The sequence below is a fragment of the Rhea americana genome, unplaced genomic scaffold, assembly GCF_003343005.1.
Source record: "Rhea americana isolate MKP2758 unplaced genomic scaffold, rheAme1 scaffold_61, whole genome shotgun sequence".
NCBI lineage: Eukaryota > Metazoa > Chordata > Aves > Rheiformes > Rheidae > Rhea > Rhea americana.
Window position 1 is genome coordinate 4,280,417 of NW_028186768.1, and position 15,455 is coordinate 4,295,871.

The 15,455-nt window shown below is 41.4% G+C and overlaps 1 protein-coding gene across 1 annotated transcript; it reads right to left on the reverse strand.

The window, feature by feature from the left end:
* Positions 1 to 3,450: 3,450 nt before the first annotated feature.
* Positions 3,451 to 13,800, reverse strand: ZMYND19 (zinc finger MYND-type containing 19). The gene is made up of 4 exons (XM_085320018.1): positions 13,662 to 13,800; positions 8,853 to 8,993; positions 7,855 to 8,035; positions 3,451 to 6,742 (listed from the first exon to the last, which is right to left on the reverse strand). The coding sequence occupies exons 1-4, from the start codon at positions 13,760 to 13,762 to the stop codon at positions 6,599 to 6,601; spliced, it is 567 nt and encodes a 188-aa protein (XP_085176144.1). The 5' UTR covers positions 13,763 to 13,800; the 3' UTR covers positions 3,451 to 6,598.
* Positions 13,801 to 15,455: the final 1,655 nt, after the last annotated feature.

Below are 15,455 nucleotides of genomic sequence, written 5' to 3' on the forward strand. Positions count from 1 at the left end.
GCGGGCTGAGCGTGGCCCCGGAGCGGGTCGGGGGAGGTTTAGAGCAGGGCAGGAGCGAGGAGAGGACGGGACGGGACGGGACGGGACGGGCGCAGCCGGATGAAGGGAACCCCCTCACAACCCTGCTCCTCTTCCCCTCCCCAGCAAGCTGCTCGCCCTCGGCCCCGGGAGGATCCAGCCGGGCCAAACCGCGCTTGTGCGCCTAACGGAGGAGCGGGCGTCGATCTTACAAGATTTCGTCACCCTGTCGCGTTCTCTCCCACAACTGATGCTGTGATSGTGATCCCACGTGTAACCACCACGGCGGAAAGCAAGCGGCAGCAACCRAGCCTTGGGAAGTGCCTGCAGACGGAACAACTGAGGAGCAGTAAATTCTCCAAAATAAGCTCCTAGCTCCAGTCATCTACGGTTCAACGACTTCCTGAGATGCCGTTCTTGACAGCCCTCACYTGATTTTTCCTCCATGAATTTGCCCAAGCCCTTCTTAAACCCATGTGCTTGCCTAGCACCGGTAGCGCACAGGGGAGAGGAGGTCCTCTTTGCCCTTCTCTAAGGCTCTGCTGTTTCCACATGATCCTCTCTGAGATGCAGGGTCAGGACTGCACATCCGGGATGTGCACAGTGGATTTACACATTGCTGCCGTGCTGTTCTCTCTTGTTTTCTCTTCTTTTCCTGGAGTTCGACTTACTGTTTYGACAACTGCTGCAGTTCCCCAGGTAGATGTTTCCATGGGGCTATTTTTCGCAACCCAGAGGCCTCATTCCTGAGAGAAAATAGTCAGCTGAGACCGCGTTGCTATTTTTCCCGTAAACAGCCCTGTGCTTATTGACACTGAATTTCATCTGCCATCCTCTGCCAGTCACTCAGTCGCCTAAGATCCTTCTATGATTCTTCGCTCAGCCTTTATTATTACCCTGAATAACCTCATCAGTGGATGTTGTCACCTCCTGAGCCATTTCCAGCTTATTTCTTAATATATTGGGGACATCTACTGTGACTTCCCTCCACCAAAAAACCCCTCCCTTCAACTCCATTTCCTGTCTTTTAAGGCTGCGTCCATGTGAGGATCCTCCCCTTTATCCCAAGGTAGCTTTGTTTCTTTAAGAGCTTTGAGCATATTTTGGAAGCTCAACCAGACTACGCCAACCGAATCTCCTTTACACCCTTGTTTGTTGATTCCACTAAAGTAACTCCAAGAGGCTGTGGAAGCACAACTTCCCAGTATAAAACCTGCATTGACTTCTCCCCAGTATTTAGCCAGTGATCCTGTTCTCTATCATAACGGCTATGAATTGGCTTAGTACAGGTGCTTACCTGGCTGTGGTTTGTCACATTTACCCTAAAATGCAACTTAGCAGCTGTTGTCACGTTTGACTCTGGTACCAAGGGAGAAGTTACATTGTTGGTAGCTTGGCTTGTTCATCCTTAAGTTCCTGTAGAGCTCATAGGTGGCACTGTCCAGTCACAGCAACTTGTTACTGCTCATTTTTGTCTGAACTTTAGTCTCTGCTGAAAGCACTTCAGTTTTAAACAGATGCTCTGATGAGCTTTGCATATGGAAATGTTCCTCTGTGCAAACTCCTGCTGCACAGCGAACACATATGCAAACAATTTTTTTGTTGTTTCTCTCCTGCTAGGGCTTTATTTTCAGGTCAGACCTTTACTATGTATCATCACATCTACTGACTCTGGCAGTCTCCCTCTCCTGATGAGTTTCAAAATCATTGGTATGAGTTTTACAACTTGTACRTTCCTCATGGTGTTTTCTTCTTCACATTATCTTTTTACATTTAACCTGCCAAATCTTAGTCTTTCCATCTTCTGCATTTGGACACAAGATCAGGTTTTGAAGAACTTCTTGCTCTAATAGCATCCCCTCACACTGCTCTCAAATCATGCTGGCCTCCTTTTGTCCTCTCTCAAGTCTGTTTTGATAGATGGTAAAGATTTGCTCCTGACCCCAATGTGGTATCTTAAACTGTCTCCATGCCACTTGCAACATTAAGTCTTTTAACTGCCCCATTTACCTTCACTGTTTCATTTAATGAATCATCACAGATGAAAACTTCAAAGTGTAATCCTATGAGTATATTAAAGGCTCAGATACCAAAAGGTAAATACTGAGCCCTCCAAAAAAAAAACATTATTTTAAGATTTTCTGTCCCCTAAGCCTGTCATCACTCAGATCAGCCTGAATTGTGACTTTTGAATGTTTCCGCTCAACAATCCTACCATACTTCGGTATGAGGGAGAGCATTTGCAGGGAAAGCATCAACATTTCATGGTGCATTTACTAAATTCAGCCCACCCATTGAGTTACAGAGAGGATCAGTAACACTGCAGGCTGCTGACACAGGCTGAACTTGCCACTTGGTTGCTATGACAGAAGTCTTTCTTCAGACACCCTCCAAGAGCCCATAGGTCCTCCTGTAGCTGGCTAACACCAGACATTCACCCCCTCCTTGTGTCTTGAAAGACCAGCATGATCAAGCAGCAGGAACTGTGCTGGTTGCAGACATCCCTGAGAGCTGCACAAGAGGCCACATGTCTTCACTAGGATATGACAGCACTAGGACAACACAGCTGGTGGCACAGCCACAYCAGCAGGGCTGCACTGGCGCAAGGAGTTCCATCTCCTGCAAGTACTTGAATCAGCAGGTTCTTGTGCCACTTACTGGACATCACAGCTTACAAACAGACACAGCTGTACAGCAGAGTGTGGATGTGCAGACTACCCTGATCCCAGTCCACTGCTCTCTCTTTCCATACCCAGCTCATCTTTGCAGCCCAACAATTCTGACCAAACCGTCCCCAGCACCGTTCAGGAACTCCTGACRTTCTAAATCTTGCGTTGGTCCACAGCAGAATCAGGGATGTGTATGAGCAGATAGCATTGCATGCTTCAAAGAGCTGAAGACTAAATGACATGGATGCAGGTTTTCCCCCTGCTGAAAGCATTGCAGATGGAGAACAGCAATGCGCGGTCTCCCAAGATCCTCCATCAGAAGTCCCAGAACTCTGACAAGCTGGGAAGATTTCAGGCAGGACATGTGTGCAACAGGATGGGACTCTTGGAGTGGAAAAACGGGAGAAGCATGAAGAGACCAAGCACTTGAGCCACATACAAGGGAAAAATCCTTTGGAATTGTTTTAGTACCAGCAGTCCCAAAGACAAATACATCAGCTTATGCAGGAGCTGTTCAGCCCCAAGACCAAGCCTACTTTGCACTGACCAGCACCCAGTCCTCCACTGCAATGACAAGCTGAACCACTCAGAAATCATGAGGTTTCCCCAGCCTAGCCAACARGTACAAGAGGTGGGAACTCAGCATTTAATAGTCTGCATTTTTCTCCATGGATTTTTTTCCTAGTGAACAGTGTTCTTTTCCTGAACTTCTCCCAATTCTTCTGTAATTTTGAGACAGCAATATCAAAACTGCACACAATACTGAAGAAACAGGTGCCTCAGGCACTTTAATTCTACAGTTTGACAGTCTGTTTTGTCCTTTCCCTGCTATTTCTTTCCAAGTAATTCCTAACCCGGAATTGCTTTTTTTGACTGTTGATAATTGTTGATAATTTGATTGTTGTTAATTTATGTCAAAGTATCTTGTTTCTAACTAAATGGTAATAGGGTACTCAGAGACCATCAAGGCAGGCATAGTTTGGGTTTTTTTAGCTTCCTCCTCCCAGCTCCAACCCATGCATAGTTTTACCTTTATTTGCATTGAAATTCATCCAGCATTGWCACCCAGTCATTCAGGATCAAAATCATTTGCAAGTCTTCCCTTTTCATTTTTCCTCACCAATACTAGAGTTAAATAATTTACTTTTGCCACTTAACTCATCACTTTTTTCTAGCTCCTTTACCAGTATGTTAAAACCCTGCACAGTCCCCATATCCCCTAATCTGAGAGTAATGCGTTCTGACTGTGCTTTTTATTTACTTGTCCATATGAAGATATCCACATCAACCTACTTTCTCCAGGGGTAYTTACGAGGGACCTTTTTGAGTCTTCTGAAAAACTATTCAGGCCGCATCAGCAGGGCTGCCATGTTCATGCGTAACTGGTACCTTTAAGGAACTCCAGTCAATCAAAGAAGTTTGACACCCGTTACAAAAAGGAGAAAGTCTCCTCTCTAAAGAACTCTTCTGCCAGAATCACTGATCACATAACATCTCGCACTAATTAGTAGAAAAATGTCCTTAAGACAGCAAGATGCTTACTACAGTGTCCAGGGACTTTTMAAAGGTCAGAGTCTCCTTACCCACTTCTCTTCTCCAGCATTTGAGTCAAAGGTTACACAAAGTTAGTACCTGTGTTATTTCATCCTCAAGTCCTTTCAGGATGCCTGAGCAATACAGTTTGGTTCTGGCAACTTCTTACTTTCCATTCTGTTCATAGTTCTAATAGAACCCCTAACCTAAGTGGTGTCTTATCACTTTCTACTTCCTTCATCCCCTCCTCCCATTGCCCTTCCTCTYCCATTCACTAGGATCAGGATTACCTTAAGCGCCCATCACCCTTTTTTGCAGACCTTTTAGCATGAGCATCACCTTTCCTTCATTCCCTTCATTTGATGCTCAGGAGAAATCTTCCCATCAGGACCTCAGCTGCAGTCTGCCTTTCCTTGCATTTTGTTTCTCCTTGCAGCAACATTACAAACATTAGGACTATCCAAGACTATTTCTCCTGCTCAGTGCTGCAGAAGTGTTTAAACTCACTAAGACTCCATTTGGTAACAATGATTACTGGTAGTACATGGAAAATTGGCAYGGCAAATACCAGCTTTTTAAAAAGACAAGTAGAGGAGTCAATATTTACGCCCTTTTAAATAGATTACCTTGAATACAAGTATACCTTACACCCCATTTTGCRTTCATCAAAAAACTCTACAGTTCATTTAAAGCAACTAAATTGAATGTTTCTTTTAAAAATCACCAACTRTAGGAAAATTTGATTAGGTCCTGCTTGGCTTCTTCATACTTAAGGATGTATTAGGCTGCCTAAACAGAAAAGTTAGTGTCACTATGTATTAAGAGCCTTAATTTTACTATGTGCCTACCAAGAGAACTTCCCGCATGGAGCTTCTGAAGTTCTTTCTAATTTCCTAAGAGGTTTAAAGCCAAACTACAAAAAGCCATGTAAAGTGTCCACTACACTAACAAGTAAGAATTTCCTGGGCAGATATTAGAAACATCATATAACACTGGAAGTCCAGGACAGTGATTTTCTAACAAGCTGAATACAAGCAAGACCAACATTGCAACATGAAGTGGCAAAGTGMACTGTGATTGAAAATGAATTTGTTACAGCTTTTACAAAAATTTGTAAGCACCTATTTCACTAAGCATTCAGAAAAAGGCTGCATTAAGCATTCAGCATTTCACATTTTGCTACTGTGAAGTGAGACTAACACCTACTACTAAATTATCCATTTAGTTCTTCGGGAAACTCAATTGATACTCCTTACATTTCTAAGGGTAAAAAAAAAAAAAACAAAACACCTTTTCAGATAATTCATTGTGTCTGAAAAGAAAAGCAGGCTTGCAGTCTGCAAGCCAAATTCTCCTCCCATATTATTTTACTTTATACTTATAAAAATGTTTCAGAAAATGATTCAGATTGATATTTCTTTAAATGAATAAATAACCCAAATTATGAAATATTAGATCACTCAAACGTATCTGCATATCACTACAGTATTTTCTGTGCTTACAGGGAAGCCATGAAGGCAACCACATCCACTGTCTACTACCTGGGCTTCCCTAAAACTACCTCATATACAAAGGTTTCATAGCAAGAAAGCCAATTCTGTTTTCTAAAAATACTAGTTGCTTAAAGCATGATGTCTAGCAGCCCTTCTCTGAAGGAAGTGACACAGTAGCTTGACTACATGCACAGATCCCAGATGGCCCCTTACACTGTTCCAGTTTCTGGTACACTGGTTCCTACTGACTAGGTATTTCCAACAGCCAAGTGTGACTGTGCTCTGAAAGCAGCTGGAAGGGAATGGGAGAAAACTACAGAGCAGACAATGATTCATTCCAATCTTTACTTTGCTTTTTTTTTTTTTTTTTTTTTAAATATAACTTCCATGCAGAGTTCTCCAGAGCAACTGCTGATGTTGGAGCCTGCCTCCTGGCCTTGGCACAGCCACAGATACTTTTAGCCACATGGGAGGAAAAGCTTTTGCTACATGACAGGTTTTTGTGGGACTTTTTTTAAAACTTTCAGGCCAGCAATGTGTTCTCATCTGAACATTACAGTTAATGAGTCCTATCAAGAATTTCTAACAAAAACTGTACATGAGTTTACAAACGTATTAACATATAAATAATGAGAAGCTTCCTGCCTGGAGCCTCTACAGTAGTCTTTTTGCTTGAGAATATAATACTGGAAGGGTAGACCCAATCCCTTTCCACAGCACCAGTCAGAGCTGGCTCAGTCCAGTCAGCTGTTGTGCTCAAGCATCACAGGGTTTTTCTTCTTCAGTGCCTCTGGCTTCAATAAGCAGTCTGTCATTACTGTGCAAAAGCAAGAGTCCAATGCCTTTGAGAAGGAATCCTGCTGCTAAGAGGCCTGTGCCACCCGGTCATCGTTCTGGTCCAAGCTCTTGCTGGAAGGTCCGTTTCTTCTCCCGACAGTGTTTCTTGTGAGCAGGCCAGTCTTTTTGCTGGCACTGTGACCCACAGTACCTCGCTACCTGGCATCGACCACATATGTTGAATTCACGTAACTAAGAAAAACACAAGACAGCATTAGTGAGCCTGCTCGGTACAAAGTAGCACCTCTACATCACTTCCCACAYAGGTTTATGATCAAGTCTGTTTTATCTGCCTATCACAATATGAACATCCCATCAAAAATTTCAGAGCATCAAAAGAATTAAGTGATTGCCTTAGTCTGATTCTGCAGTTGCTCTTGCTTAATAGGTTTAGACTTAGTGTTTGACAGCTTCACATTTGTTCTCATATGCTACTCTTTAGCCAGCTTAAGTTTTGTCTTCAAGTCCAAGCGTCTTCAATTCAGAAGTGATTATGAGGGCAGCACACRCTCAACTACTGCCAAATTTATGGTTATCCAAGGAGCTTTCTAATGCAAGCCCAAATGAAAGCTAACAGCCTTCCAAATGCAGGGCACTCCCCAAAAAGACAGAGTACAGACAAYGATTTTAGCCTACTCAGCATTTGTTAGCACAATGAAAGAAGAACCCCTCTTATCCATACATAAAGGCAGCTGCTTCACAAAGAGACACAGCCATCRGACATCTCATTCTCTGCCCGTCTTAATCAAGATTGTGTCTGCCTACAACAGAAAACGAGGATTACAGCTTTCCTCCCAGTTCTCCTCTGTGTAAAGGACACCCAACTTCACTTTCTTCTTAGGAAACGTCAGGCTTGCTATTGTTTTGATCCCACTGCTTTCTCCTTCCTCTTATACAGCTGCTTGCTCCTTCAAGTTGTGTCTGCTAGAGATCTGGAATGCTTCCACCTATCTTTCCATACACAGTGCAGAAATTGCACTTCTCCCAGCAAGCCACTAGTTCATTTCTTGTTCCAATTCAAAATGACATTCTTTCAAACTGACAGCTAAAATCTCTGTATTTTTTGTGCCTTGATAAAGCAGTTCCATATTGAATCCCCATAAAGGATTACATAAAAGAACAGATAAGAACCTAAATATGTCAGAAAAAATATCTAAAAATTTATATCAAGGAAAACCCAAGCTTAAAAAATGAAAAAAACACACATCCCTGTTAAGAACTGCACGGAACACTTAAACTTCATATTTTAAGGAACACATGAGGAAGCCTGTGTTTTATTTTATTGTAGATTCTTCTGAACATACCTGTTTTTCAATCATTGTGCATGGGGGGTAGTGACATTCATAATATGTGCATGAGTTCTCTTCCTCCTCCACAACATCCCCATTAGCGTTGTAATAGCGTGTTACATTCAGTACAGGAAACTGCTCTTCTATAGGATCTGTAGGAAGCTGTTGGATTGCCAGCCAGTACAGACTTTGTTCCCTTTAAAAATAAGTACACATCTGGTTCATAAATTCATAGAAAGCACCAAGGGTAATTAATTCCAACTCACTTATAAGTTAGATAAAGTTAACATTGTATTTAACTTGTTAAGCCTAAGGCTATGCATTCTTTTCACATATAGCATCTTTCTAGCGTTATTTTAGCCTAAAAGCATAAAGAATATCTATCAAGAAACATTTACCTCAAGCAAAAATATTTATAAATTCCTTAAAGTCCATTCCTTGCTCTTGAACTCCCACAGACCACATGCTAGAATGGCATCACTGCCATTCATTACACCTTCTCAAAATCAGTTTAATAAGCTAGGAATATCTCCATCTTAGGCGTGCTGCAGGTGTTTCAAGAAAACCATCAAGTTTCTAGAATGATATTAAGTCCATAGGTCTCTTGCCAAACATGAATATGCTTGGGTTATGCCATAGAGAAAACAAATACATCCCAACATTAGAATTTTGATGCCTGAGTATGACAGTCGCAGGCTGGTAAAAACTTCAGACTGAATTTAGAGTACCCAAATACTATTACTCAAGCAGAAGAGAATGCAGGTTTACTGTTCTACTGTGGTGACAACGTCAAGCACAGCAGGGCCTCTGTCACACTATAGTTGTATTGTCCCTTCATAATTAGCACAAACAGTAAGCATTAACCTAAYGTCCATGCAAAGCAGCTACAGTGTATGAGTCAAGTTACCTAAGGTCAAAATAAAAAAGAATTTCAGATATTTAAGCTCTTTTGCTGGCTGAAGCTCACCCCCAGGTGGCCACCTCCCTCATCCCAATGCCAAATTCTGAAGTACCTTTGTTTACTGGAGACTTCTTCAGCTTTGGGTTTCCATCCCCAAGGAACAAGGCGCAGATTGTCTAGGCGGTTGTCCACTGTCACTGAATTCAGATGTACCACCTGAAATCCCGGAGCAATCCCTCCCCTGTGTCTCTCCCTGGAGGAAACACAAACAATTTGCAGTTCAGTGAATAAACAAAACTCCATTACTAAAAGCAGAGAATACCACCAGTTCCAGAAGATAAGCAGCCCACTAGTCTGCTATCTATTGTTGTTGAAATAGTCAAATAGTCACCGTAGTCAGTTGGTGATCCCAAGTTTGACGATGACTATTTCAGATATTACCAACTCCTAGAAGATTTGTTTCAGGAGGCCATTCCCATTATAAATGGGTTGACTCAAAAGACAATCACAGAATATTTTAACTGGAAGAATATTGCAAAGAAAGTTCCAGAAACTAGTATTCCGGTTTCTGTGAAAGCATCTAGGCAATTACTTTGTTCCCCAGAGCAGACTTGAAAGAAATTAATACGGTCATATTATTTTAATAGGAAATTCAGACACATTTACATGCAAGTTTGGCACTGGTGTGAAATCAGCTCGTTATTTACTTGGGCTGTTGCTTAAGACAGGACAGAGGTTTAAACAGGGAGTAGGCAAATGCTTTTTAGACTAACTGTACATAACACATAAGCCTGTTGACTCTTGACCCCACAGTTGACCAAGAGACATCTGTCAAAACCTGCTCAAAACCAAAGTAATGATATTAGTAAGAAGGATAGCTGCATATTAAGTCCTACTGCTACTTTCTCTTACTGCCTTCTAACACTTATTTCCCATTCTAGCCTTCTTTCATCACTCCTTTCTCTGCTATATTAAGTACCAAGTCCACTGACAAGCAYCTGTATGCCTGGACAAGTCTCCATCATTTCTTGAAAGAACTCCCACATCACCTGGAGTTTAAAGCTAAGAAGGAAAATGTGTCTAGTACAAGTTTGTTATGCCAAAATCTATATTGATTTTACAGCACAAAGACAACATACTGGCAGCAACCAAGAAGGATAATGCAAGACTGACAGCTGAGTGTTCACTGAACATTTCAACAGTTCAAATGGCTCATCAAATTTTAAGACAACAGTTAGTCCAGGTTCAAGAAAAAAGCTGCTAGGATTTTTTTTTTTTTTAAGTTCTAGCATTATCCAAATGAACAAGAAAATTCATTTCAGTGTGACTGAAAAAAAAMCCAAAAATATAGTTTATTAAAATACATCCAGATATGGCCAAATTATGCATCTTAGGGAAAAAAAACTCTGCAATTTGCATATGCCCCAGAACTCCCTAAAATTTAATGAATAAAATGCCTTTGGAGACACTACATGCAGCATCCACACACAGCTCATGGGTAAAGCTATTTTTCCTATAATGGCAATCCTGCACAATAACAGAGTATGGAGTTTCCTGTTAGGGTGTCTTGCAGGTTCCATAGAACAGAGAGAGGCTCTCCTATCTGAAGATAAAAGGAATAAAAAYCTAGGCTTGGAAAAAAAAAAAGCTATCGAAAGGAGTCTGCTGAAAAGCTACTTTTGAGTTATGTATATAGGAGGGTCTGCAAAAGGAAGCTAAGAACCCTGACAACTAAAAATGAGAACCAAGAAAGTACATGGATCCAAACAGATGAAGGTGAACAAATCAGACAGACAGGAAGGAGTTATGGCTTTTTGGAGCAAGACTGGAACAAAGCACCATCAAGAAACATGGGATACATACGAACATGAAACCCAGGAGAATGACATAAGTTCAGAACAGATAACATACCTGTGGGAAAAGACTAAGACCAAGTTGAGAAACATTTTTTGAAAAGGACTGGATAAAAAAAAAAATGGAGTTTAAGAAAGGATAGAGCTGGGAAAGATAGGATTATTACAGATTGTAAGGGACACYAGAAAGTTACAGCAGAATGGCATGTGCCTACCACTATTCCTACAAAGCCTGGATCTATACCAATGACCTCTCATAAGCAACTACTTACAAAATGCACTAGCAAACCAAGTCCATCCTCCTCAGATACTTTGCATAAACCCACAGAAGTCTGCTGTCAGTTTTTCTGTTACCTCAGGTGGCAAAGATCGCTTAAAGTGGACATGGAGGTTGGGCCTTGATGATGACCACTAAGCATTAACACTATTCCACCTGATGGAGACAGCAGAATTACGCAGCYCTAGCAACTTCAGGACAATCCCTTTTCCCCATGCATAAGGGAGCAACCTTTGAATGAACAAGTATGCCCTACCCCTCTCCCTAAACCTGTTTTTCACTTTAGTGTGCAACATGGACYATATCCAAAAGTTAGTGATAATTGTGTAATGTAGAATAGTCTCACAGTAGAACTTTGCCTTGTCCCTTGCAGAATAAAGCAGAAGAGAAATAGCCTCGCTAAGGCAGCCAACTCTCTTGCAGAGCAGTATGTTTTACCTCCCAACGCATGTACGTGACTCAGTCAAAAGACAGCAAGATGATACTACTACACAGGAAACAGTGAGAAGAATGCAAGAGACCATGACAGATGCATTCTGTAGGTAGCTAAGCAGAGATACTCAAATGTGGCTTTGGAAGAGCTAATAGTCCACACTGAAAACACAGCAAGTACAAGAGAAGCAGCAGAAAGCTCTTCCTGAAAGAATATTTGCAGAAGAAAATGTATATTGTTCAGATAGCGGTTTCCACTTAGTACTGCAGTTCACTCTTTACAGAGGTCAGTAGGAGGGCCTGGRGAGAAGAGTGGGAGAAAATCCTGTCATTGCTGCAGCTTTAGCAGCCATAACCTTCCTATTTTGAAGGCTTACTGCCTGAACAGTGATACCTACTTAAATGTCTAGCTAAATAAAAAGCTTTACTTGCAAGAGCATCCCARAACATGCACACTTAATTTATCTTAAATCAAAAGCACATAGTTGGTTTACTTTTTTTCCCAGTTTAAAACTGGGATGATTTGGAGGGATGGGGAGGGGAAAGAGGGAAGGAAGCTAAATTACACTCTCCTACTTGCTGTAATTCAAGTTCTTAGCATTTAATTTATCCAAGCAGCAAGGCTGGCAATGGAAAGAGCAATGACTATTGTTGCCCTCCCTTCTGTCTTTCAAAGGCTGCCAAAATCTTTATCTTCGCTGTTCTCACAGAGGAGATAGCCTTCCACTAAAATACAGGATCACTGCTTTGTTTTCAAACTGCCCCCACTTCACAGAAGCAAAAATGAACAATGTTGCTACTCTGTTTAGGAGAGCTAATAACTGCATAGCACATGTAGCCAAAAGACTTTCTGTAGATACTTGGGCAGGCTCAGTCAGCCAAGTATACTAACCTGAGTTTTTGTCACCTGGTAGATGAAGATCATACTAAAAAGTACACCCTTAAAGGGATCATACTAACTTTACAGAGACAGCTGAAATCCTCAGTATTTCCTAGCCAAAGAGTTTGCCTTTGAAACTTTAGAACTGCAGATCAGCTTGCATGACAGTTTACACCCTGCCTGTGTGACTTTCAAAAATCCCTATTACACATACAATCTCAGATTTTTTTAACATCACTGCATGCTAGAGGCACTCAATTTGAATTACCTAATTGAATACATTAGAATTATTTCCTAATGCAAGTAAAACAAACCAGAAGAGGCAATGACTGGGCTTTGTAATAAGCAGACAGTTGGACTGTCATCGTCTACACAGCCTTCAACAGTCAGCAGGAATAATTTCAAGGTACTGTTAGTGCTACTTATAGACTGCAATTATTACTGTATGAGGTTCACAGTTAGCAGTAGCTGACAATCTGAATTACCCAGTATGTTAGGAAGCTGACTACAGTAATTTTCACTAACATTGCATGTGCAACAAGATTAAACATTAAATATGGATGCTAACTTGCACCTCTTAAGAAGCAGATTGTAAAAAACAATGATAAGATGGAGTATCTGATATTCTTCCTGCCTCCCTCCTCTTGCACAGAGACTAATTTGCGGAAGAAAAAGTAACCTGAAACAATGAAGCAAGCACAGCTAACTCTTGAGCACTGTGACTTCTAGGTATAGTTATGAAACTGAATAGAACACATGCTCCATTTCTCCAAAAAGGCTGTTAAAGATCAGAACTGCTCTTTCCAGCACTCCCCCTATTTTCTACAAAATTAAACTCAGGTCTCTTCAGGAAGAACATATCTAAAAAGAGCAAACTAATAGCTCATTAAATTAGTCAGTAATACTTACCTCTTACAACTGATTATGTCAGCCCCTGAGCGTTAACTGGGAGCTACAAAGAATATCAAGCAATGATTCTTAAATATGGAATAGCAGCAGCTGATATGAAGTACCATCAGCACTGTTTCACGTAGCTTTCCAGAAGGCCGAACAAAAAATCCCAAAGTTTTGAGTTAAAGGTTTTATCTCTCTCCAGTACTCTGCCGACTTTCACCAGTGCCAGTGAGTTACATGCTTATCACAGGACAAATGGAACCCWAAAGGTCAGTCTTCATCAACTAATTCATACCCCCAAAAGGTTTTAATAGCAATTTTCAGATTTCAGCATTGTCTGCATGAATTATACTCACCTATAATATTTTTAGAGACTCAGCTCTTTAGATGGTCAGTGCAAAACAGAACTATAATAAGATCTAATGGCACCCACTATGTTGGGTTCCCAAATGAGTGTAGCTGCAAGCCTCCTCAGAGGCTGAGGAGGCTCAAAACACTACAAGCAGAGAAATAAACAACATACAAGTTGGCGGCAGCAAATTGCACCTTACCGAACCTTGAAGCATTTCTCTTCACTATACCTACCAAAGCAGCTCATGTAGCAGGCGGCCAGACCCCCTTCCACGATTTTTGTCAAATGCATAAGCAAATATTTTAGCACCATTTCCATCAGCATCTACTTCCATCCGAGCCTAGAGAAAAGGGAAGACTGTGACTGAGAACATGCAGCATGGAGTGGCAGAGCACATGCTTTGGGGGATCTACAARAGACCAACATTTAGTATTTGGCTCCTACAGGCATAGGAAACCCATTATATAAGATACAGGTCACTTAATCTTAATGGAATTTCAGTTGTTTGAAACCTCCAAGAGAGACAAAAAAAGCTCTGCTATTGTAGTTTATGAAGATGCAAGGGAAAAGGAAGAAAGAAGGCTTTGCACAGCAGCAGTTCCACTTGGACAAAGAACAACAACAATCCAGTTGTTAGCCTGTAAGGCCAGGATCCATTCTCTGCTCTGGCACAGATTTTATGTACAGCCATCAGCAAGTCACCAAGGCTTTGTTTCCAGTATTGCTTTACACCAATCTAATTAAGGTTGCCAGTGAAAGGAGAGGTCCTGCCCTCTTTTCTCCACTCAGCTCCATAACCTTGTGCAGGCACTAATGCTCTTGCTGTTCCCTGGGACAGTTTGCCACATAAGTTAGCACATTTCTCACCTTCCCTTAAAAGTTATATATGAGTTTTAAATTTATATATGAATTTTCAGACAGAGATTTCTCTGATCCACCCCCTGCAGAGCCACAGAAGTATTAGTGGGGCAGAAACACAGCTAGGGGAAGAGCAAGTCCATTCCYTTCAGGGACAGTGTGGATTTTGATTGATCTGAACCTACTGTGAAACGAGACCAAGTCCTTGCACATCCAGCTTCATTTCCCTCCTCTACCATACAAATTAATTACCACAGAGGAGGAAAGAACAAACATAGTTTTTCTTGGTAGGAGCACTACCRCAGTACTTAAGCTTCTAACAGCAACTCTGCAGCACCCACTGTGCTGGGCACTAAGCAAAAAGTGATCCCCATTCCAAAAGAAAAAAAAAGTTAGTTTTAGAAGACTTCACATTAAAGAATTCTTTTCCTTTTTAAGTCTTTGTAGAATGAGACTCTTGATTATCTATTCAAAGAGAATAGATACCAAGAGAAAACATTTTTCTGGTCCCATAGTAAGTTAAATAAAGGATGTTTTCCCAGTGCAAGATTATGTGCAGAATGAAGTTTTTTTTAGAGTTTTACACACCAAATAAGGAAAGAGAGATTATGAAAGACTTCAAAAAAATATACAAGTAGAAGGCTGAAACAAACCTATGCAACAAATTCAGTTATTTTAGTGCTTGTTCACAAATGAAGAAATGGAACTCTTCTTGTTTGAAATTCGCACTTATTTCTATAYTTTCGAACTTTTTTTTCCCCCTCAAAGTAGGAAAGTTATTGCTTGTCAGCGTGCATCCACAAGCAGTTTTATTTAAGCATGCCACAAAGGTGGAAAAAAAAAAAGAAAAAATCATTGACAGATTGCARCTACTTCCACCCTCAGGAATAGTGAGCCAGCCTCACAGCAAAGACCCCAGAGGAGCTGCTGGACCCGAAGGACGGAGCACTGGGGCATCGCCACCCACACAAGCTAAGGGTGAGAAAGTAKAGGTTTTGCTCACACTCTTCTCGCTCACAGCGGAATAAAAAAGGATCTGGTATCGTGATTAGCAGACGGAAAAAWAAAGAAAATGCAGCCCGCCAAGGGAAGCAGTAACACAGCAGACGATGGAAGAAGCGAAGGGGGAGAAATAGGAGCAGAGGGAGGGAGAAGAGGGCATGGGGGAA